General features: G+C 35.4%; 1 protein-coding gene and 1 long non-coding RNA gene across 13 annotated transcripts in view; one reads left to right on the top strand and one right to left on the bottom strand.

Moving 5' to 3' along the window:
- Positions 1–11,112, top strand: part of LOC118647610 — a 33,188-nt gene extending 22,076 nt beyond the window's left edge. The window contains exon 2 of the long non-coding RNA XR_004964800.1: positions 10,646–11,112. This is a non-coding gene — a long non-coding RNA (uncharacterized LOC118647610). The remainder of the gene's footprint in view (positions 1–10,645) is intronic.
- Positions 1–19,333, bottom strand: part of LOC105835192 (venom dipeptidyl peptidase 4) — a 401,395-nt gene that overhangs the window by 50,506 nt on the left and 331,556 nt on the right. For all 12 annotated transcript variants that reach the window (XM_036292846.1, XM_036292835.1, XM_036292837.1 and 9 more), the window contains 2 exons: positions 18,865–19,064; positions 2,282–2,451 (listed from right to left, as the gene is read on the bottom strand). In XM_036292846.1, coding sequence (XP_036148739.1) covers positions 2,282–2,451; positions 18,865–19,064 — 370 coding nt within the window. The remainder of the gene's footprint in view (positions 1–2,281; positions 2,452–18,864; positions 19,065–19,333) is intronic.

Raw genomic sequence — 19,333 nt, 5'->3', positions numbered from 1 at the left:
AGAAATCCAGATAAATGTACCCGGGAGAAATGACAGAATGGCAGTTTGTGCATCGAGCAAAATGAATCACCCAGCTGACGAGACCGTGACTTTAATCTATAAAGTTTATATATTTACAGAATCGCATCTTTGAAAAAGTGACGGTGGCACTCGAAGTAAAACTGCACGTCAAACTTTGAATTCAATCGCGCTCTCTGAAATGGAAATCGATTCGACGTGAACTTTATTCGAGTGCACGCGAAGCGGCAAAAAAAACTCGCGGGGGCGCATTTGTCATAACCGGTATGGTCTCCATTTCGCCGTTCAACCGATTGTGCGTTTGGTGTATCGGAAAAATAATATGATTACCGTCGCAGCCGCCTTTGGGAGATAACGCGATTCTCGTTATTTAATTTCTCGCCGTCGTGAAATCATCACGAAGTTTCCCATCATGAAAGCTTCCATCGATTTTTATATCTCAAAAAACTTTTTTACAATTAAAAAAAAATACATAGAAAAAGCTCGCCGGTACTGATATTTTCGGATTGTATTTCTTAAACGAAAACTATAAATAAAACTTTGGAAATATAACTATAAACTAAAGAGTGTTTATAACAATCGCGTCGGTTTAAATTTTGATATGGTTTAACTTTTCGTAATGTAAGCAAAAATATATAAAATGATCCTCAAAACCGATATAGATAGTAATACTATTTTCCTTTTCACCTTTTCCTTTTTTCTTCCTTTCATATATATCATCTATACAAACACAAGTTAAAAATAAAGACAAGTTGCAGCTTGTATTATCGATAAATGTGTCGATTTCGGCTGTGCTTCAATTTTGTGTTTAATACAGTGTTATAGAAAAAAATAATAAAAAGAAAAACAAAAAAATTTGGGATATAATGTAGAATGGTTTTTAAAAAATTGTGTAAATTTTATTCTTGCTTTTGAAGAATTTGTTTTTAATAAATTTTATATAAAAAAAGTTAATATATGAATTATAAATTTTACTTCTTTAATTCTCCATATAGATTGTGTTTTTGTCAGCATTAATAAAGTGTAATCTGTGTAATGCTTATTTTCCGAAAAATAACGGGATATCGCTTTAAGAGACTTCTGTCGGTATTAGCTTTTTCCTGTATGGTTAATAAATTTATAATTATTTTTACAGTACACCAAATAAATAACGTATTTAATTTTCGTATTGATAATTTCTAATATTCCTGTAAACAAAATAATAATGTGAAAAAGAGAATGTAACTCTGTCAATGAGTGATAGATAAAAATATTTAAATATATAAATGGAAATTTTGGTGCTCGTGTTAAATGTCATTCCTGAGACTTATTTGTTTAAATAAGTCATTAATTCTTCCGAGCGATCTTCCATCTTACGGATTGTTGTATGAAGACAAAGATGTCATTCATAAGTTGCACGTTGAATAGTTTTCCACGTTACGTCACGACTTTTTGCGACGGCATCAATCGCGAGTCATAAAAAGACATTGAAAAATGCAAAAGTGCCATGCTCACGCTACTCTCACCTTTTCAGGATGTAAACTTCGGTTAGATGGCTTTTCATATCTCGGGCGGCGCAGCGCGGACGGCGCGACACGAGGATTCGCGAAAAGACAAAGTAAGAGAGACGTTTCTGAGAGACGTTTTCTAACGCTCGGAATCGCTGCCTTTTAAAGTGACATTATGTTTTCCCCACGAAAAATTTCATTTCTCTCATATGCGCAAACGCCTTTTCATGCAGGGAGACAATCAATTAAAAAACAGCGCATATTAAAAACGTAAAATATACAAGAAACGTACTACAGGCAGATTTTTTATGCATATTACACAACTTTTACACGCAGAAAATATTATGCGATTATAAAATATATTTTCTGCATGTAAAAGTTTGTTTTAAATCTAAAAATATCTAGATTTTTAAATGTATTTAAAATCAAAATAATATTTTCGAGCTATTGTTTTATTTCATAACAAATTTTTCAATTAAACATTTTGCACGTCAAAAATTAATTGTGAAATCTATTTTACAATTAATTCGTGTACATCGTAAAACAAGAGATATGTCTATATTAAAATTTTCGAATAAACTAAATTAAGCTAAATTAAATTTTCTCCCGATTGTCATTTTTTTAAGTTCTGATTTTTCAAATTTTTCGATAAAAATGTTAATAAAGATGGATAAACAGTAGATAAATTAAAAATATAGTAATGTGCAAGAGAAAATATTTCTTTGTTGTACACGATGAAAACAATGAGGCAGTGGGATAAGCGTCATAATACTTACTTTAGGGTAGTGAATCGGTATCGCCGACGTGTATTGGAAAGTTAAGCTTCCAGGATATCCGTAAAATGGTATGGTCATAACAGGAGTGCTCGAGTCATCGAAATAGCCAAAGACCAATTTAGTGCCGCTCGGAGAAAACCAGAGAGCCTTGTTCGAGCTGAATACTTCCTCTGTAATGCAGCGGATGTATAAAAGAATTTGTTAATACATTATTAAATTCATGTGTATCATATTTATAAAAAAAAAATCACAAAGAGAAATAAGTTGGTTAATACACCGTAAGCCACACCGAGAAAAAGTTGCTTATAATTTATTTATGATATATTAATTTGTTTCAATAAAATAAAACATTTAGATACAGCAAAATAAAGTTTTTTTTTCTAATAAATAAACCGATTAATATAAAAAACGAGACAAACGAGATGTATTTCATGAAAAAATATATTTTGTCATCACAATTATAAATTTTGCACAACGTACGTCAAAGAAACGTCACAAGCAACATTTAGCTAATATTTCGACACGTTTTTTCTCAGCGTACAGCTTATTGTGCAAAAATAACATTTATAACTAAGCATTTATAACTAAATTGATTTAATAATGACAAAAAAATTATGTCCGAAAGCAATTGTAATTGTTTTCTCAAAATTGTAATTCCTTTGTTACATCATCAAAATCTGCGTAGTTATAAATGTTAAACTTGATTTAATGGTAAGGCATAAAAATTATAACTATACTTTCAGAAAAATAAGTACTTCGTTATATTATAAAATCTTGTCTATCTTCTCTCCGTGAATACTTAGAGTAAAGATATAAGCAATTCAATTTCATAATTTTTTTTTCATAATTCTGACGCAGTAAACGCTGCTGCAGAAACGTGAACATACGACATGTAATAAGTTTAGTGTCATTATTAGACGGAACGTAAATTTACAAGGGTAAAAAAAAAGCGCTCTTTTTTTTCATTTCATCCATGTCACAAAGTGCATTCTCGATGCGTGCACTAAAGTGCAGAGAGACTCGTGGCGAGTTCTCCGTTTTTTTTTTCTCCTCGTCCCTTGTGCTTTAGCGCAAATGAAGTCGATGAAAACTCGACACAGAAAATTATTGTAGATGTTACGCGTGTATATCTTGTCAGCTTTACGGTACCATCGTATTTTTCCACAGGGTCTGTCGTTGGACCTCGCGACGTCGTCGCATCGCGGCGTCTTGCGCGCTAACGACCAAGCGAGAAATTGCGACGATCATTTCGTCCTCGTAAAGCTCACGAAGTTCATCGCGGGGCATTCCACCCGATATAATTATAGGGCGCGTACCGAGAGCGCGTGGAACGTATCTCGACTCTGGGGCTCTCGCGCGTCCCTTTTTGTACTTTGCTAAATAAAGCGTGAATGACGGGAAGAAGATACTTTTGTATGATATCGGCACCGTTGCCCTATTTCTCTGCATCGCGTAATAATCCCTCCGCGAACTTGCGCGTATACGTCAACAACTTTAGGATCGAGGCAACACATTTTATAATTTTAATGCGACATGAAAAAGACCAATAAAAAGAAAAAAAAATAAAAACAAAGGTGTAAATTGTTATTTTTACAGATTACTTTACGCAATTGTAATTGTAATCTTCAGTGTCTTTTCGTAGGATACTACAGAATTTTATTGCACTGAGAGAAAAAAATAATTGCATTAACCTTAATTTATAGTTATTTTTGGTCGTAACGATATTTTTATAGTTAAATTAACAATATAAATTATGTTTAACTTAACACTATATTATTGTTACAATAACTATAGCATTCGTTCATACAACCATATGTATGGTTAAACGTGCCATAATTGTGATTTATGTATGGTAGAATATGTATGGTAGAAATTATTATAATTTATAGTAAACTTTTTAGTTTATAGTAAAATTTTTACCCTGTTTAGCACAACTATACATATATGGTTATTTACACTAACATTATAGCAATAATAAAAATGATATTTGCAACTATAATTATTTTACTATGCAATTATAGTTGCAAATAGACACTTTTCTCTCAGTGTGGAAGATCCAAAAACATATTATAATAAGCCTGTTATACCTTGTTATATATCTTTGTTTATAATGTCTTAAAGCAGAGTCTTTCTTTTATCGAGCTCTCTACCAGCCAGGTACCCCCAGAGTTTACGGTATTACTCCAATATTAATTTTACGATAAGCACTCGATTAAAGAGCACGCAGCGCGTCAAAGCACAATTTCTCGCAATGAGGAAACGAGAAGTAATCAAGATTTCTCTCTTCGTAAACTTCACGGGGAAAGAAAGTTTAGTCCGAGACTATCCGGCGCATTGCGTAATTATGAAGCCCAACCAGCGGCAAGCGGATATACTTCCGCTCCCCCCCCCCTCCACCCCATTATTGCGGGATAAATAGAGCGTTACTCGAGCAGTAGACTCGATTAAATTCTTGCATTTCAATGCTTACGCGCGATTACCTTTCGCGAGTTATACTTTTAGAGTAAAAGAAATTCTCGACATGTAAAAGTGGAAGCATTGTAAGCCAAGTACGAAATCCCCATTTTTATCAACAAAGTGCCATCGGAAGCTCTTCAGTTCATGAGTTTAATTTATTTTATCTATTTAATTCATTTTGTTTAGCCTTCGTATACGGACCAAACAAAACTGATTCGATTCGCACTACCTAAAGAACGGAATCTACTCTATCTGAATTTACGTTAAATATTGGTGCGATTCTGAGAATAAGAACACAAGAAATTATCAGGATTTTTTCATAACCGTTATAATATGAAAAAAAGCATCTTACTACCCCAATAATAGTCTTCACTTTTTGATGTCTTATATACAAATTTAAAAAATTCATGAAAACTTCTAAAATGAATATCTGTGCTTTTTTTAGTTTTTGAAAAAACCTAAAACGTATACTAAGAAAAAAATGTTAAATTGACTAAACTTTTCAACTAGATTAAATATCTTCAGTTCAAGTATTTATGCAATTAACTTAAATATTTGAACTTTAATTTGAGTATTTATATATTTGACTGAAATACACAAATAGCCAAATTAAAGAAATTTAATCAAGTTGAAAAATTTTATCAAATCAACAACTTCTTTTTCTCAGCGTAGTATAATTACCTTTAAAACTTTGAGAAATTTTTAAGAGTAAAGATCAATCAGACACGAAATAGCCGTGATTGGACCTCAAGGATTAAGCAGGAAAAAAAATTTCGATTAAATTTGTATTTTACATAACTTTATTCCGCGATAAGACACGGACAACAAAACGACTGACATCGATTCCGATTCAGTGAACACCAAAGGTACATTTATTTGTGAATTTCCCTTTGTCCGTCAGCTCCCGTCTCGATAAACACAGTGCAAACGCATGGAAAGGATCTCTTAGTTAACGCCAATCCCGTCTTTTTTCCGCATGTCGCAAATAAGGATCCACCGACAAAGGGATACCCGTGACGTCGACGGTTCGAGGGAAAATCGCTGATGTAATAAGCGCCAAGTTCATAGAGCGTGCAGGAACGTCGGAAAGGAGCCGGACGAGCTGCGAAGGAACCGAGCGGAAACTCTTTATTTCGTTTCCTTTCGAAAGAAGGGGTCGACTCGCGGAGGACGCAGTAGGACGTAAATATCCAGTTTTCTAAGCCGCAAAAGGAGCGGAGCGTTATCGCGAGAGTGAAAAAGAACAAACGCGCGCGAGGGGAAGAAAACGGGGAATTAAATCCAAATTAACCCCACGATGCATGTCCTCGAAGTGGAGGTTTGTAAAATGGTAAAAGGAATTGTTGCGAGATATTTAATTCAGATATATTGCAGAAAGTTCGGGGAGAAGCTGGATCGAGACTATTTTAAGACAAAATTTCATTAAAAGCGCAGAGAGAAATCGTAAGAAAGAAAATATTTAAAGTTACTTTAAAATGGGAAGGATCCTCTTTCTCTTCTGTATATTTCAAGATTAATTTTAGGAACACATTGAGGAATTCTCCAGTCCTCAATTAAATTTCAAAACTCCACCATTGAGATGGAATTAATAAACACTGTGTGACAACCTTAAAAAGAAAATATTAGGAGTCTCTTCAATAACAATAAATGTAGCAGCAGAAACAGGCATTTTGTCGCTAGGTTGTGTAAAAGTGTGTCCGTAAAATTAGTCGAAGATATTTCAGACCCCAGCGCAACGCGTTATCCGTGAAATTCTTTTTGCAAGTAAGCAAATTTTCTCATTTATTTTATTTCGAGTTAATAATGCAAATTTTCCTATTTAAAATAATACGATTATATTTTTATTAACTTCTCTTAAATATATTGCTCGTAAATAATAGTAAAATAATAAAAAATCTTTTTCATAGTATTGTACACTATATTGCCGAGTTTATACTAGATTTGAGCTGTGCTAGCCGTTGAAATATAAAGTATGTTAATAGAATTGATTGAAACAGAACAGAAAGTAATTTAAAAAAGTAACGCACAGTGATGAATGAACAGTAAAAGTTTGTAATCTGAAATTTTAATTCCTTAATTATTTTCTCCGGAAAATAATTAAAAGTATGGCTCGGTGCCTTAAACGATTTCTGTTGTTCTGCAAAATTTCCAGTTAACGCCTCGCCTCGAATAAATCCACTTCTAAGAAAAAATCGAGTCGGAAAAATGAGAGAAGATAGCATATTTTGAGGACGTCGGCGAGACCTTTGAAACACTCCCGCTGGATCCAGCTCGCGATGTTGCGAGACGGAAACGAGACGTGAGAGAGGGCAAAAAAAGCTCTGTCGTTGGCAAACCCGAAGGAGCAGAAGGCAACAAAGGAACGAGCCGAGAAGATCGAGAAGAGAAGAGAATGGGAGAACAGCGATCGCGCGGGGAGGGGGGAGGAGGGGGGCGAGAGGAAAAAGAGAGTAGGAAGAAACGCCGCGGCGAAAGAAGGAAAACTGCACAAAACTGCACAAAGACGCGACGTTGCGTTGCGCAGCTCGCTGGACGTGACGGGGGAGAAAAATATCCCGAGGGTGAAATTCCGGGATGGACGTGTGTACGTGAGCATACATGTGTGCGTGTGCGCGCGCACGAGCGTGTATCGAGACCGCGGCGGCGACGAACGGAATAAGGAACCAAGCCGGATCTGAATGGCACGCGGGGAAAAACGATGTTACACACGTACACATGCACACGCATACTCAGCGACGAGGGAGGTTTCGTCAGGCAACCGATAGATCCGGTTTGGCCGGCCGGCCAATTACTTACGTCCAGCTAGTGTCTATTCGGTGAATGAACTTTTTTTACGGCGCGACTTTATTGAGCTACGCGACGTTGATACGACGTGCGTATTACGTAAGCCGGAATAATCTTTTGGCGGGCGATTTTCACCGTTTTATTTTTATGAGGGTGAGATCGTGAAGGGTAAGGTCGCGAATGGGAAGCGAAATTAAATGAGAGCGCCGTCCGGCCGCACTCGGATTCCCTCAATCTCCACGTGATCGCTGCGAATTGTTTTTTCCTCTTCTTCTTCTTTTTTTTTACTTTCTATACGGTGATCACACGGCAGATGAACGGACCGTGGGCATGTAAGTCATCATCGTGTCGTCTCTCAAATATTATTTATCTAAAAGTGAGGAAAAAAGCGGGTATATTTTATATCCTTTGAAATATTTCGAGAAATACGTGCGCGTAAACAAAGTAAACACGCGTAAAAATTACAGACCTGAAAATTATTAAATAGACTGGTGCAACAGCTGGCACATGTCCAACGCGAAATTTACAAACAAACTTAATAAACGCGCAAACGGATATTATAATATACGGGTTGCTTTTAGTTGCTGCCTCATCATCGCAAAAAAGAAAGAAAGAAAGAAACACGATGAACGTGACGCCAGTATTCGGCGCGGATGGCGGCAGGTTAAACAAAACTCTCTGAGAAATGGCGAGACCAATCCGAATCTTCCTCCTCCGAGATACATTCCCGTCGAGATTGTCAAACACGTCGCTCGCGGTGGTGTACGGTGATAGCACCGCGCCTTCGGAAGCCGTCGGCGCGGGGAACGTAAAATCACTTCTTGCACTCCGCCGTCGTGTTTACGGGTTTTGCACAACAGTAACGCATATTCCGTGCATAGAATATAAATCCTGGGCGCTCCGCGAGACGACGTTTTCCATCGACGACGAGCCGCACATCTATACGCCCCGAGAACGACCGACGCGCGGTGGCTGCTGGCGGGAGGGGGGGGGGGGGTTGGATGGAGAAAACATTTCAGAATCCGATCAGAAATCGGAATCCCGTGAAGGGACGGTACCATTAGCCAGCGGGGATTTGGAGAAAAGGATTTCCTCTAAATCCCCGCCGCTCTATTAATGTCACATCCGCCATTGTTGAAAGAAGTAGAAAGCGCGGATTTCCATTTTACACAGGGTGTATCAGCGTCAGGTCGATCGCCCGCCGGTCCTCCCACCCCGGATCCGAGTGATGATTCTGCAGATACCTGATAACCGCGTACTTGGTTTACTCGCTCACCTCGTCAATTTACGTCGACGTTAATCCGCCGAATAAACGCAAGAGGGATGAGGAAATTACGGATACATATTTTCGTGATAAAACATCGCAGTGTGCGTTTTCGAACGGTAAGGAGTGGAAGAGTAAGCCCGGCAGAAGCGATTGCAACACGGATTGAATAAAAAACAATTTATATTGATAATAATATCAGAGAGAAAAAATTAGGAGTGTCATAACAGAGTTATATAAAATGTTATTTTTCAATTATTCAGAGAGGACAGAAGAGGAGAGGAGAGGAGGGGAGAGAGAGAGAGAGAGAGAGAAATAATCTATATGGTTGCTTCAATTGAATGCAATTGTTGTATCAGTGAAAGAAAAAATAGTTGCAATTATAATTAAACTATTCATAGTCATTTTTGATGCCAATTGTATATATTTATAGTATATTGTTTTAACAATAAAAGTTATAGCTATTAGCTATTATCACTATATATATAATCAAGCAAATGTAAAAAGTTTTATTTTTGTTATCCATATCTTGATATTTTGTTACATTAAAATTTAACATTATTATAATTTATTCAACTAAAACTATAAATACAAGGTTACCATTAAGAGATTATTATTGTTAACATTACAGCAGTAATAGTTCCAATCTGTTGGCATACTACAGACATTTTGACAGACTAAAATTTAAATAATATGTACAATAAGAATCATAATATAACACACTCTGTTTTATACAAAAATTTTTTGTGAGTTGATGGTAATACTAGAATACTTCTGTATTCGATTATTACAATAAAACTGAACTCTCAGTACTATTGTCTTACAACTGTATTCTATAGATCTCTCAATTATACTATTTGTTCTGTATAATTGACTACATTAGAGAGACAACAATAATCCTTCAAGAAGTGATCCGAAATTGAGACAACCATATATATGAGAATTCTAACTAAATATTATTTATAATGAGTTGATAAAATCATATAAATGGCCATATTTTAATAATTATGTCAATATATTTTAAATTCACATATATTCCTCTTCCAACCGTACAGAATATTATTGTAATATTGTAGTAATTTTTTTTTTTTTTCTGTATAATAACGTAATAATATTATACTAATTACACTTTTCAATATTAATCTTATCGCGCGATATTTTTGCACACGCTGCAATAAAGTCACTCGGAGAATTACATTAATTAATTGTATTTACCGTGCAATAACTCGACAGAAGACGCGCGTTGTGATTGATCGAGTGTAACGCAGTGGTGAGGTAGACTGGATCGTTGCGCCGCAGCAAAACGCCTTTAATAATTAATCCGGCACGGAATGCACTTGACACATGGTCTACCTTCCACAAATTTCCCGTACAGTATCCGGGTTTTACTCGTTTGCCGCGTAATTTACTGTGGTATCACCATAACCGTAAGATACGACGTCTTCATCAGTATCCGCCGCGTAACATGAATAACCAGTTCCGCGCGATATGTTACGTCAATGTGTACTTTGTCACATTTACGTTAGGTGGAATTTCCACGCGCAATCGTAAATTATTAAATAACACTTACCTATTAATATTTTACCAATTTTACCTATTAATATATTCAATTAATGCAATATTAATAAAACATGCATTAATAACTAATATTGAATTTAACTGTCCTATTACAATAAATTTTTAAACAGATTTAAAGTTTGATCATTCGTTATTAATGCAGAAAGAATAATTCCCTTGTGCGTGCTTCAATTAAAGAATAAATTATAACTTTGCGATCATATTATTAACATTAAATTATATAAATTAAAAACTCATGCTGTGCTAATGGAACATTCTCCTTGTTCTCTTTGATTTCACAGCATGTGACCGGAAGACGTCGTTTCCGAGAGAAAGAAGCAACCTTGATTTCTCATGACGCGCCGATCTCGTGGTGAATTCTCCGATTGTCCGAGTGAAAATCTTCAAGCGCGCCTAAGCCAGTCTACGTACTGGGGTAGAAGAGCTAAGAAAATCCCGAAAAAGGGAGAGCTGCGGCAGGAGCTGGATATACGTATGTCATCAGCGAAGCCCACGGCTGACGGGAACAAAATACAGGTTGTTGAGAAGTTCTTGGCGCGCCTCGAGCGGTTTGACACTTTATCGACGACTCTTTCGCGGCTGCTCGACTGTGTAAAATCGCGAACGACGGCGCCCACGCCATACACAAGATGAAACGATTTCGCATCGCCTGCGGTTATTGCGAAATCGATTTCTCGCGGCGTAATAACGCGCAAATCCTCCCGACACGCGATTACTTTCATCGCGACGTTATTAAAAAAAAAAAAAAGAAGGGAACTCGTAATAATTCAGTTTTTAATGAAGCAACGTCGAAATTCCTCATATTTTTCAACCTTCATTCGAATTCATTGACTTACGTATAAAATAATTACTCAATCTACGGAAAATTTTTTTTTCTCTCCTTTCTCATTAAAGGGGCATCGTTTACATAACACGACCTTTAATGTATGCCACATGTGTACGATTCACTAATTAATCGTCATCCTCGCATTAATTAATCATCGCCATTCGTAATGGATTTAGCGCCCGATAACGTAGTCGGCAGTTTGTCACTCGCTCGCGCTACGAACACGTACGGTGTATTCGAATGCATTCACAAACATGGACGTGCGATAGCATTTCCAGAACATTACGACGTCCACAAATACTCGGGGATATCGGCGAAATATTTAAACAGCGTACATGCCAGCGCCATCTGCGAATTAGTCATATTAAACATAATTACGTGAAAAAATAATGTCGCCGCGTCTTTTGTTAGAGAAAAATTTATCGCAAAACGTGTTTTCTATATTATATATATATACCTTTTCACTATATGTTTTACGATATTTAAATTTATTATAGACTAATATAATTTTGTAAAGTACACAGAAAGAAAAATTTCTTTAAATTTAATGAACCGGTTTGTTCAAATATTCCAAAGCATATATTTCTTTGTTTCTAATAAATTTTGTTGAATCTAAAGAAATCTCTTTCAAATTTATTAAAACCAAAGAAATATATGCTTTGAAATATTCAAACAAACTGTTTAAATCTAAAGAAATCTTTCTCTTTGTGTACCTATACCCAATATAGCCATGTACCCAATTTGGCTCACCCCTCTCTCCTCCTCATTTTCAAATAGTTACACAATGAATTTCACAGATAACGCTAATATATCGCTCAGAAAGTCAATAAGATGTATTTATGCTAGTTAACTGTTTAATAATTTCCTTTTTACGGCTTGTAATCACACTTTATTCAAATTGTGTTCTTCTGAATCTAAAATTTCAGAGTTAAGTTTTTGCTTTGTGTAATTATCACGCAACAATTATAAGTATCCACAGTTTATATTATTATAGCTCTTTATTTATGCCTTTCAACACTGTATTTATTTTAGATTTTTATTAAAACATCTTGTTTATGATTAAAGAAAGAAAGCTCTTTGTATTGTGAAATCATTATGGCCAGGGACACTAAAAACACAATATATCTTATTAATGTACAAGAAAAAGAAAAAATATCCGTAGAAAGGTATAAAACTGCACTGAGAAAAAAATGTTAATTTGACTAAATTTTTCAACTCGATTCAATTCCTTTAGTTCAAGTATTTATTCATTTAACTTAAATACATAAAATACTTGAATTTCAAATCAAATGTTTATATATTTGACTGAAGTACATAAATATTGAAATTGAACAAATTTAATTAAGTTAAAAAAATTTAGTCACGTTAACAACTTTTTTTCTCAGTGTGTAGAAAAGATATAAATATCAAAAGTTTCGTAAAATTGAAAGTTACATGTTTTATTTTGCCTTGCTGTATAAAATAAAAAAAAAATTTTTGAAAAAATGAAAAAGTTTGGGGCAACAGCCAACCGTTCGTTGCGTTTTTTCACAGCATGACGAACGACGAGCTGTTGCAGCCTAGCTCTATGAATAGTGAAATTTTCGGTTGAGGCTTTCGCCGGCGCAATTTGGATAACCCTTTGTGAATGCATAAAACGTAAGTCTGACACTGTTACGCTAAGCCCGACATAAGCTTTGCTGGAGAAAGGAAATGTTATACGCGACAACAAATATTGTACTATAAATTTCAAACGCGTAACTATAAGAGAAATCAAGCGGGCTAATAATTATAAGTGTAAGTTTCTTATCTTCCCAGATTCGATATTTCTTTTTCTCTCTCCTCCTTTTTTTCTCACGAAAGAGAATTTTTTTAAATCAATTGAGAAAAGTGCATTTGAATCAATAAATTAAGTTGATCAATAATTATTAATTCAAAATTTAGTCAATCGCTAAGTATTATATTTCTTGTCTATTAAAGGATTTTTAATAGACAATTAAAGAATTTTAAGTTACATTTTTACAAAATTATTGTAATGCATATCTTTATTTCAATATATTTAAATTGTGTGTTAATAAATGGAATCGTTAGGAAACACATTAAGAAAAAAGTCGTTAATTTGACTGAATTTTTCAACTTGATTAAATTACTTTATTTCAAACATTTATGTAATTCATTTAAGTATATAAATACTTGAATTGAAGTTCACGTATTTTATATACTTAAGTTAAATGCATACATACTAAAATTAAAGAAATTTAATCGTGTTAAAAAAGTTTGTTAAATTAACAACGTTTTTTCTCACTGCACGAAGGAAACGCTCATTGCTGAGCAGATTTTAAAAAAATGTATAACGCTTGTTCATTAAAAAATTTACGCGGTTCATTATACCTTGATTCAACGAATATTCTCATTCGTGTCGTTTTAAAATTTCCGCGATTTAAAATAAACGCGCCACGCAGCTCTCGCAACGGCGGCGGCGGCGGCGGCGTTCTCATTATTGACCGCGACGCGTACGTACATAGGATCGTCAGGATTTCTGTCTACTCTGGAAAATGAACGACCAGCGTTGTGTTTCGGTCCCCTTGATATCGCATCTGCGTGCAGATATATCACGAAGTTATCAGTTCCCTGTAGAATCCCACCGCGATCTCGCACATTTGCGGCGGCACTTCCGGCAGGGAAAAACAAAACGCGGGCCGGGCGTTGCGTCGACCGACAAAACGATTCACTCGCAACTTTCACAATAAATCAACAACGGAGATGCGTAAACAATTTCTATCATCTACCCGTCGGGACGTGCGGAGAGATCAATCATAGGACGCGTGATGGCGTCGCGATTTAATTATTCGGCTTACACGTAGCCGCCGATCGAATGTGCGAAAGATCGCAATGGCGAGGATCTCGGATACACGGAAAGAACGCTTTTACTGAAGTATCTAAAAATTTAGCTAAATAATAGAAACAATTTTTTTTGGACTGTCAAAATCATGCATTATAAAATGTTTAAGCATTGATGATCAATGCTATAAAAAGTTTTAATGTTTTATCAATTAACTTAATTGAGTCCTACTCACAATTATTTTCACGGGCTAAAAAAAATTTTTTCAGATTTCTAGCTTCATTATAACATTTATAATATTTTTAGATAGTGGAGAATTGTTGAATATTTAAATTATAAAATAAATGAAAATAATAATAATAATAAAGAGTAATAAAAGAAAAACATTTAATAAGTTTAATAAATTATATTTGTTGTTGATTACATTACAAGTTATAATATTCTGTTGTTAATTTATGATGAAAATTGCGGGTGAATTGCGTCGTTTTGCGCGTACTAACGTTTTAAAATATGAGGAATAACTCATGTTAATTTTTGACCAATGTGTAGGTGAAAGGAAAATATAATTATATATGCAATTTTATATTAAATTTTTATGTTCTAATGAAAAATTTATTGGAGAATATTTTATAGGCACTATATACATATTTGCAATTATGATAAAGATTAAATCGATGTTTTTAAACTTATCGATTTTCCTAAATCGTTTCACCATAAATTTCATTACAATAAATAATATTAATGTAAGACACAAAAAATAAAAAAGTACTAATAATTGCTAAGAATAAAAATTGCAAAGATAAATTCAAACCACTTTTATTTTAAAGTTCTTAATTTTTCATTATTGTTATTTATTATGAAATATTTGGTCCTTTTTTTAATAAATTGCTTATATTCTAACTATATTGTAATTCTTAAATTCGACTTTTAAAAGCAATACAATTTATAAAATCAAGTTAAATAGGCACAATTTAGGTGTCTACTTGCCTAAGATGTACCTTTTGCAACATGTTGCAAAAAAGTCTTATAATCAATTAATTTGTTATTGCTGAAAAGTTATAGTAAAATAAGTACTTGTAATATAATGTTCAATGTTTATTTTAGTACACATTGATACTATGTAATATAATAAAATATAAAAATATAATATAGTGAGAAATATAATACAAATAATTTATAAGTGGTCGCAACTTTTCCATGCTTTAGCAAAACCTTTCTTTCCGTAGATTTCGAAGAAAAGGATATATGATCCTCCACTTTTTCGCTGGTTATTCATACTCTATTATAAGTTCGAGCCCAGGCTCTGCTATTTGAATCCTTTCAGATTTATATCTCCAAAGGTTTTATTGTGTTTTATTTCCCTAAAAAAATCCCGCGATAAAAATATAAAATAAACAAAAGAGGAAGAGAAGGAAAGTACCGTAAAAACAATTTCGGGACGGAATCGCTGGCGTTGTCCACGGACGCTGTTGAAAATCCAACAGCGTTGTTAACTGAAAAATTCCCAACATTTCCAACGCATTGTTTCTAACTCGGGGAAACGCGCGAATGAATATGGCGACTCCCGCCGAGATCTCACCGAATAACGACGAGGATACCGCACCCGGCATTGCGAGGCAATCGGCCGAACGTTCATGTAAAAGTGCGTCACGCGATTCTGCATTTTAAATCATGCCTCAGCGCTTTTTCGTCGCTTTTCAAGCGACGGCCCCAGCTGACAATGGCACCGGGCGCTATGAATCCGGTCAATTTGCCGCGGTTATCCCTTTAAATATGGACGCGCGCTCATCGATTTCGTTCGTTATCCCCGATTTTCACGATACTAAAGCGTGATTTTTCACCGCCGTGAGCGTTTTTATGCGCACCTGTCGGAAAAACGAGACGGCGATAACAACCGCGAGCAATAATAATCATCATTTACCCCCCTCCCCCCCCCGCCGGTGATTATGCCCGCCGTATTCGACAACATAGTCGGCTTTATCGCGATGCACGATTTCCCGAGCAGGCTGTTTCGTTAATGAAATGTTATAACGTCAACAGAGAGTACATAGAAAAAAATTACTCTCAAATTGAAAACTTATGTATTCAAATTAAACGCAATCATTATTATTTCATATATAAGCAACAATATATAATCTTCTTAGAGGAATTTAAAAATCTTGAATTTTGAAATATTATAGTCTTATTTTAATATTATAAATGTTATTTCAAAAATATAATTGTTTTAATAATTTTATTCTAAGAAAATTGTAATCTTCGATTTGAACATGTAGTATTTTCTATTCAACATTTTCCTTTCCACTCAAGAAAATTGTTCTTAAACAGCAAGAATATCATTTTCTTGATTAAACTATATAAAATTTTTTAATAAATCTTCAAGTAAATCTTGTTGGTTTAACGCAATATAATCTCATTTCGAGATTTCCGTTTTGAAACTAAAAATATTGTCAAAACGAGAATATTCTTTTTTTTTTCTGTGTACAGAGTTATTTCGAAGCTCTCGATGCGGACGTGCTTCGCGAGTAACACGTGGTTTTTAAAATTTTCATCGAATTAGCTGTACGAGTATCCACATATGATTGATACAAATTGGAAAGCTGTTGTTCCCATCCTCGTTCTCTTCCTTTTCTCCCCCGTCCGCGTGTCCCCGCACGTGGAATCGATGCCGAATTTATTATCGTCGCGACATACATATTCATCGTGTGACGGCCCCGCGTCACTCAGGATACAGGAAGCAAATCTACTGGAAGTGAGATCGTAACCGTCCAACTCTCGCACGTTGTCCGCGGACTTACTTTCTTGATTGACACCGATGAATTTTTATGCGCCTCATCCGCTTGGATCCGCGCCGCTGTCGTCGCGCAAAAGCGTGAAACGAGCTGCGACGTGTCTAAAGGGACAAGGCAGGGGTGAGAAAAAAAGAGCATGCCTGATGAAGGTTCCAGCAATATGCAAACGCGCGAAAGCCCCGGGGGTATCGGCCACGCGGGTTACAACGTTGAATATATATGGCGCCTCATTCGCGTCGCGCTCTATTACCGTTTCGTGCGAGGTAAAAACTCGCGAACTCGATTAATAAGCAACGCTTTAAGAGTAACGCGATGTTCGTACGCGGAGAAAATTTTATAGTAAAAATTACTATGATGGTAGCTACGGATCATAAGAAAAAGTTTCGGAGAATCATACCATTGGTATTATTGCAATTTCGATGAAAAACACATTCAAAAAAATAATCTTGCAACTTCAACAAAAATTATATGTGTGTAAAAATTAGCTGAAGTAGATAAATAATTAGCAAAAATAGCAAATACTGTCATATGTATACATATTGCACTTAATCAATCTGACTGATACATTGAGAGAAAAAATAGTTGCGTTTACCATAATTTATAGTTATTTTTGGTCGTAACAATATTTTTATAGTTAAATTAACAATATAAATTATGTTTAACTTAACACTATATTATTGTTACAATAACTATAGCATTCGTTCATACAACCATATGTATGGTTAAACGTGCCATAATTGTGATTTATGTATGGTAGAATATGTATGGTAGAAATTATTATAATTTATAGTAAACTTTTTAGTTTATAGTAAAATATTTACCCTGTTTGGCACAACTATACGTATATGGTTATTTACACTAACATTATAGCAATAATAACTATAAAAATGATATTTGCAACTATAATTATTTTACTATGCAATTATAGTTGCAAATACTAGACACTTTTCTCTCAGATGCAGAATTTACAAATTCCATACGTAACAGCTAAAATTCTAGCAGATACAAAAATTAGCAATATATTTTGGTTGTCAAGAAATCTGTCTATATCATCAAAACATTTTCTTGGATGCACAGTAAAAATTTTCATAATTCCTTCCTTGGTCCGCGCTTGCTGTTTACTGTAGTAATTTTTATCATAAAGTTTTCTCCGTTTTCCGGCTCTGGTGAAAACGACAAATTTATAACTTTACATTCCTGTGACGCGATTGACACTCGCACATTCCGAAATTCTTTAAAATACGTATTAGTTTCCGTACGTAAATTAGACTTGACGGAAAGAGCATTGGCAAAACGGGGACGGCACGCGCGTAGAATTCAACTACCAATATTTTCTCCCTCGGTAAAAGCCGTATCAATTTGCATTTCTAATTAGCGATTAGCATAAAGCTAATTTCTCATCACTTAGCAAAGGGGATGAGCGGCATAAGCAGCAACAAAAGGCGTCCTCCTCTAATCTCTAAATATTTCAGTTAAATGAAATTACAGAGCGGACAATATTCGGCGAATTATTTTAACACGCGCATCCTATATACATGTATCGCTTATACACGTTATTGCCGGCTTGTGTTACCGGCGTGCCAGCTCCGCTTTAAACGGATGTTTCATAAAAAATAAATAAAATATTTTTACGGTTGAACGCGGGGGTTGTTGTACGGTTTGGTAGAAACAGATCCCTCAAAGGGATAAATGAAAAATATTGCGTGACTCGCGTTGAATTGTTGCCATACACGTGTGCGGGTGCAATGAATTGAAATACTGTTTTATATACTCTTCCTAGTTTGGTTTCCCTCCCCCCCACCTAAAAATTTGTAACTCAATGTTATTTTATAATTTGTTATTTTATAATTTACTTGAGATCATTATATATGTAAATTTATGCTCAATATTTTTTTTAGAAAGGTAAAGAAAAATGAAAAAAATTGGAGCATTTTTGATCAGCAACGAAAACAAGCCATATTTTATCATCATTGGAGGTGTAAAAATCACCCCAAGTGACTACGCGCGGAATAAATAATTCTAATAAGGAATAAGTGCGAAATGTATTCCCGTTGGGCTACTTACCCTCGTACACCCAGTCCGGCACTCCATTGTAAACGGTTCCAAACACTCCCGTGCCGGTGATTTGATAGTCGTTTGCCACCTCCGCCTCCGGTCTGTAGTAAATATTATTCTGGTGAATGTAGATCAGGGCGTTGCCGCGCGGTGCCCAAGTCGCAAGCTGCAACGGCGTCGACTCGTTCAGCGCCAATGTCGTCTCCATTCTGCAAGCACACGATAACACGTTTCGTAGTACAGCGACCGACAACGACAACCTCGCAGTTTCGTTTCTCGCGTGTCTGCGCGCTTTTCCAAGACGGACCCACTCGCGGCGTTTTCACGTTCCTCACGGAAGAGGAGGTTGGGGAAAAAACCGACAACCTTCTTCCGCTTTTTCGCGTGTACGCTTCCCCCATCTCACGTTTCCCCCGCTGTAAATAAAAAGTTCATCAGTCAGTATCTCCCGAAGGACGTTGTGCCCTCAAAGACGGAT

The sequence above is a fragment of the Monomorium pharaonis genome, chromosome 10 (assembly GCF_013373865.1).
Source record: "Monomorium pharaonis isolate MP-MQ-018 chromosome 10, ASM1337386v2, whole genome shotgun sequence".
Taxonomy (NCBI): Eukaryota; Metazoa; Arthropoda; class Insecta; order Hymenoptera; family Formicidae; genus Monomorium; species Monomorium pharaonis.
The sequence above is the reverse complement of the archived record's forward strand: the minus strand, read 5'-3'. Positions and strand labels throughout refer to the sequence as shown.